Genomic DNA, 6709 nt, shown 5'->3' on the forward strand with positions numbered 1-6709 from the left:
CCCGTGTTAGACTCTGTGCTGACAGCTCAGAGCCGGGAGCCTGCTTTGGATTCTGTGTTCCCCTCTCTCTTTGCCCCTCCCCTGCTCATGCTCTATCTCTCAAAAAATAAATAATAAAAAAATGTTTTAAATACAAAATTTTAAAGAGGAATAACACAAGGCAACTCCAATAACTTTTCCTTACTGTGGAGTTATAGAGTTAATACAGTTTTCACAGTATGACAGAAAAGATACTGCATGTGGCATATCCGTAGCAGTCATTGCTGTCTGGGTAATCTTTGATTACGATGATAATACCAAGAAAGAAGCAACAGTACGGTACAACCTAAAAATCTAAGATGACAGTGACAGTGTCCCATGATGAAGTTCTTGGGACAAGTTACACTCACAGTCCCAGTGATTGCATAGCATGAGTAGTATACCTCCCCAGACTAAATGTTAGACTGTATTTTTTTTTAATCAGTTGAGGCTACCATTCTAGAGTGAGACCATCTTGGAGGAAGTTGGGGTGGTACATGACACTGGGGCAACAAAATATGTTTCCAGTTCATAATGTTTAGTGATCTCCAAAGTAACTACATTTGCATTTCCTGCCTTCCCTTTAGACTGGTGTGCCCCAGATACAGATACAGAGGATGTATGTATACAGAGCATGTATGATGGTACAGAGCATGTATGATGGGAGTCTCGTTCTGTTTTCACATGGTCTTATTGTCAGATGTCTAAAGCTTCATGTGCTCCCATATTTTGATGTCAACACAATTTTACAAATAAAATGGTAAGAAGAATAAATGGTACCAGACCAACATCAAGTGATTTTATAAAGCTGTACAAAAATGAGTGTGAAGACTCTTAAGTTCTGTATGAGGGGCAGAAAAGATGAAGGTGAATTTTAAAAGTATTACCTTGAGGGGCACCTGGGTGTCTCAGTCAGTTAAGTATCCTACTCTTTTATAAAAGAGTATATAAAAATTTATATATAAAATATATTGTTATATATATATTTATATATATATAAATTATATATAAAATTTATTGTCAAATTGGTTTCATACAACTCCCAGTGCTCATCCCAACAGGTGCCCTCCTCAATGCCCATCGCCGACTTTCCCCTCTCCCCCACACCCCATCAACCCTCAGTTTGTTCTCAGTATTTAAGAGTCTCTTATGTTTTGCCTCCTTCCCTCCCTGTAACTTTTTCCCCCTTCCCCTCCCCACTGGTCTTCTGTTAAGTTTCTCAGGATCCACGTATGAGTGAAAACATATGGTATCTGTCTTTCTCTGCCTGAGTTATTTCGTTTAGCATAATACTCTCCATTTCCATCCATGTTGCTACAAAGGGCCATATTTCATTCTTTCTCATTGCCACGTAGTACTCTATTGTGTCTATAAACCACAATTGCTTTATCCATTCATCAGTTGATGGACATTTAGGCTCTTTCCATAATTTGGCTGTTGTTGAGAGTGCCGCTATAAACATTGGGGTACAAGTGCCCCTATGCATCAGCACTCTTGTATCCCTTGGGTAAATTCCTAGCAGTGCTATTGCTGGGTCATAGGGTAGATCTATTTTTAATTTGTTGAGGATCCTCCACACTGTTTTCCAGAGCGGCTGCACCAGTTTGCATTCCCACCAACAGTGCAAGAGGGCTCCCATTTCTCCACATCCTCTCCAGTATCTATAGTCTCCTGATTTGTTCATTTTAGTCACTCTGACTGGCATGAGGTGGTATCTCAGTGTGGTTTTGATTTATATTTCCCTGATGAGGAGTGGCGTTGAGCATCTTTTCATGTGCCTGTTGGCCATCTGAATTTCTTCTTTAGAGAAGTGTCTATTCATGTCTTCTGCCCATTTCTTCACTGGATTATTTGTTTTTCAGGTGTGGAGTTTGGTGAGTTCTTTATACATTTTGGATACTAACCCTTTGTTCGAAATGGCATTTGCAAATATCTTTTCCCATTCGGTCAGTTGCCTTTTAGTTTTGTTGATTGTTTCCTTTGCAGTACAGAAGCTTTTTATCTTCATGAGGTCCCAATAGTTCATTTTTTGCTTTTAATTCCCTTGCCTTTGGAGCTGTGTCAAGTAAGAAATTGCTGCAGCTGAGGTCAGAGAGGTCTTTTCCTGCTTTCTCCTCTAGGGTTTTGATGGTTTCCTGTCTCACATTCAGGTCCTTTATCCATTTTGAGTTTATTTTTGTGAATGGTATAAGTGGTCTAATTTCATTCTTCTGCATGTTGCTGTCTGTTACAGCACCATTTGTTAAAGAGACTATCTTTTTTCCATTTAATATTCTTTCCTGCTTTGTCAAAGATTAGTTGGCCATACGTTTGTGGGTCCATTTCTGGGTTCTCTATTCTATTCCATTGGTCTATGTGTCTGTTTTTGTGCCAATACCATGCTGTCTTGATGATTACAGCTTTGTAGTAGAGGCTAAAGTCTGGGATTGTGATGCCTCCCGCTTTGGTGGTCGTCTTCAATATTACTTTGGCTATTCTGGGCCTTTTGTGGGTCCATACAAATTTTAGGATTGCTTGTTCTAACATCGAGAAGAATGCTGGTGCAATTTTGATTAGAATTGCATTGAATGTGTAGATTGCTGAGAGTATCCTGCCCTTAATCTTGGCTCAGGTCATGATCTCATGGTTCATGAGTTTGAGCCCTGTGTCAGGCTTGGCACTGGCAGCGTAGAGCTGCTTGAGACTCTCTGTCTCTGTCTCTCTCTCTCTCTCTCTCTCTCTGCCCCTCCCCTGCTTGCTCTCTCTCTCTCTCTCTCTCTCTCTCTCAAAATAACTAAAAATTAAAAAAGAGTATCACCTTGAATTTTTGTGAAATTATTTTTTAATGCTAAATGGATTTTTTTTGATGGATTGCATGAACTTTTTTATGTTAAATGTGTGAAAACAGGAATACTAATAGGATTGTTTTTACTACTGGAACTAAATTAGAGATTACTTGGAATATTTTAGACCATAAAAGAAACAGCATTTTTTGGGCACCTGGGTGGCTCAGTCAGTTAAGCATCCAACTCTTGATTTCGGCTCAGGTTATGATCTCACTGTTCGTAAGTTCAAGCTCCACATCAGGCCCCATGCTGACAGTGTGGAGCCTGCCTGGGATTTTCTGCCTCCCTCTCTCTCTTTCCCTTTCTCTCTCTCTCTGCCTCTATCTCAGTAATAAATAAACATTTTTTAAAAAGAAACAACATTGTTTTGTTTATCCAATATGCATATCCACTGAAATTTTTATGAAATTATTTTCATAAAATTTAAATTACATAATAATTTGTGAAATATCCTGTCACTGGTTTTAGGTAGCATATATAGGCAATTTATTAGATTAGAAACTGCATAATCATGTGAGATTTCTTTACTATAACTGTATAACAAAGAACATACATTACATTTATCATTTCAAACAAATAAGGTAACTTTTAAAACAACGGTAACAAGAAGAGAAAAATAAGTCAATGTTTTCTCAAGTTTCTTCTTGTCTGCTCAATTCAGCAAATCTAGTCTTGTGAGAGACAGATGGGAAAGCAGCCTGTAACTCACATACCTGGTCTTCAGCTTGTGCATTGCTGATTTCACCTCTTTGTTTCTCAGTGTGTAGATAATGGGGTTCAATATAGGTGTGAAGACCGTAGAGAACACAGAAAGGACTTTATCCACTGGGAAGTTGCTGAAAGGCCAGGCATAGATGAAGATACAGGGCCCGAAAAAGAGGGTCACTACAGTGACATGGGCAGTCAGAATTCTGTGGGCCTTGGCCCTGCCCACTGAGGAATGATGTTGTACAGTAATTAGGATGACTGTGTAAGAGATCAGCAAGAGTAAGAATGAAGTCACCCCCATGAGACCACTGTCCAAAAGCATCAACAGTTCAGGGACATAAGTATCTGTGCAAGCAAGTTTAATGACCAAGGTAAGGTCACAGTAATAACTGTCCACTATGTTTGGGCCACAGAAAGGCAAGTTTATAGTGAAAGCTAACTGGCTCAGGGAGTGCATGATCCCAATGACCCAAGAGCCTACCACCAGACCTGTACACTTGTACAAGTTCATGATGGTTGTATAATGGAGAGGTTTGCATATGGCGACATACCTGTCATAAGCCATGGCTACAAGAAGCACCATCTCACCACCAGCAAAGACATGCAGCAAGAATATCTGGGCCATGCAGCCCTCAAAGGAGATAGTCTTAGGTTCATAAAGGAAGTCATGAATCATCTTGGGGGTTGCATAAGTGGCTAGAAATACATCAAGAACAGAAAGGTTACCAAGCATGATGTACATGGGTGTGTGCAGGGCAGGTTCAGAAATCACAGTGAGGACAATGAGGAGGTTGCCGAGTACAATGGCAATGTACAAGAAGTTAAACAACACGAAGAAGAAATACTGGAGCTTCCATGAACTACAGAGTCCCAGCAACACAAACTCAGCTACCCTAGAATAATTTCCTTGATCCATGGTCTCAGGCTATAAGAGCAGTACCTACAGAGAGAAACATTAATAGATTATTATCAACAGCAAGAAAAGTAGACCACAATACTGAAGGGTTTGTCTCAACATTAAAATGATTTGGAGCTAGTCCTATTAGGAAATAGTTTATCTGTAACTTTGACAGATATTTCTTCTGTCAGTTGTCCTTACTAATAAAGGAAAGCTATGAGGTGCAAAGGTAGTAAATCAACAACTCCATTTCATATATTTGTAGGTTAAATCTGATGCTAAGCAAATAACAGATCAGTATTACAAAACCACCTTCCTTCCTAGTACTACCTTCCTTGCCCTGCTTCTGTTCATTATCCACTTGGGATTACCAATAAGCAGCTTCGGGTCTTAGAGAATTCTCAAGAGACCACGTTTGCATTTACTTATCTTTTTCACTGTGGCTTTTAATATGGTTCTCCTTTGCCTCTGTCCTTTGTCTACTACTTAATCTCAACAACTACACCATTAAAAGTGTTTAATACATATTTTCTCTGAAGTTGTGATAGCTGTTTTGAAGTCACCTTCCTTGAAGCTAACATTGTATTATATGAAAATAAGTAAACAGAGATGGCAAATACATCAGAACAGAATATTGATATATAAGGTAATTATAGCAATGAAATGCCAAGATCTGATTTAGTTAAGGTAGTTGAAAAGCAGACCACTTGAAGGCCAACTATAACATGTTATTTTTCACTGCAGAAAACTTCCAAAGGAAGTAATTATATCCAAGATATAGAATTTGTAGGCTTTGATTAGGGTTTCTCTAACTTACTAAAATAAGGTACATTCTTTGAAAAATATTCAAAAACACCATACTTTCTCATTAGGCAAAAATTGAGATAATTAACAATAAGAAATAATAAATAAGATAATACACAATTGAGATAATAACTTGTTGATAGATTATAAAATAATCAATTCTGCTTCTGTTCTGTCTGCAACTTCTTTGGAAGAATGGAGAAAACACTTCCAAAGAGACAGGAAAGGATTTGAGATTGATTTTTTTTAAATTTGTGTTTAGAAACACAAGAATATTTTAACTGAAAGGAAGACAATTTTTTAATATATTTTTAAGAAAGAAGACTCTTTTCAATTTTTGTGTTATAATTAGAAATGATAAGTGTCAATCTCTGTAAAGAAAAAACTGTGGTAAAAAAGTGATGTCAGTGAGAAAAACTATTTAACTTGAAAGTGTTTTTATATGCAGTACGTGAGCATCAAACTTTTCACAACAATCTGGTGAGGAGGAAGTTTTTGTCCTTAGTTTTCATATAAGGAAATTGAGACTCAGAAAGGTTAATGCTCAATATTATACAACTAGCAAGTAAATCCAGAAACTCATTCCAGTTCTTCAAAGTTCTTTTCACAGTCCTTGATAGTAGAATCTCTAATGAAATCTAAAGAGTATGGTTTAAGAATAGACAAGTGGAATTATCAAGATTGGAAAATGAGAAATTAGTTTAAGAAGTTGATGCAAAACCCTATTAAATATTTCTAAATGTACCATAAATGCACTTTGTGATAACAGCACTTTCTAGTTACAAAGGTAGGAGGGGGATATGTATTTTGTTTTCCAAAATGGTTAATGCTTTTTGCTTAAAGGGATAAATTCTAGCTTAAAATTTATTAACCTGGAAAACTTTATTCCCTGGTAATATTTTCTAACTGGGTTATTGCTATATTGAACTTTACAGAGATTCTCCCCCAAAGAAGCATGAAAAAAAACAGTCAAGTGAATGAACAATGAATACTGTGACAACATAACTAAAATGGAACCAAAGAATATTTAGATCAATAATTATCACTTGGAGTGAGAAGGGGCATCTTCCCTGGACCATTCTCTTGTGGGGAAGGGAATTCATATTCAAAAGGGTAAAGTATGGGTTTAAGAAAAGATTGGGAGTAAAACTCTTCTTGACCATATTTTTTTAATTTTTTAGTCAGTCACCTATGAAATGACAACTTTATTTTAGTGAAAGTGAATGAGAAATAGATATGGGAGACAGGAGAAGAAAAATGTCAGAAATCTTCACAGAGAGTTACACTGCATCCTTGTACTGAATGCCAATTTTGTCTAGGTGCTGGACTGGGCTGGGATGAACTAGGATAAATATAAAGTGATGTTAGTATGTTTTTGTAGAGTCTTCTTTACTCCATTTTTTGGAAGAAAAAAAAAACTTAGAACCAAAACTGTCAGCTCAAATGTTACAGAACT

The 6709-nt window shown here is 37.2% G+C and overlaps 1 protein-coding gene across 1 annotated transcript; it reads right to left on the reverse strand.

Moving 5' to 3' along the window:
- Positions 1–3495: 3495 nt before the first annotated feature.
- Positions 3496–4470, reverse strand: LOC122468055 (olfactory receptor 4K15-like). The gene has a single exon (XM_043554536.1). The coding sequence runs from the start codon at positions 4465–4467 to the stop codon at positions 3496–3498; it is 972 nt and encodes a 323-aa protein (XP_043410471.1). The 5' UTR covers positions 4468–4470.
- Between the last annotated feature and the right edge of the window lie 2239 nt (positions 4471–6709).

This window comes from Prionailurus bengalensis, chromosome B3 (genome assembly GCF_016509475.1).
Source record: "Prionailurus bengalensis isolate Pbe53 chromosome B3, Fcat_Pben_1.1_paternal_pri, whole genome shotgun sequence".
Lineage (NCBI taxonomy): Eukaryota > Metazoa > Chordata > Mammalia > Carnivora > Felidae > Prionailurus > Prionailurus bengalensis.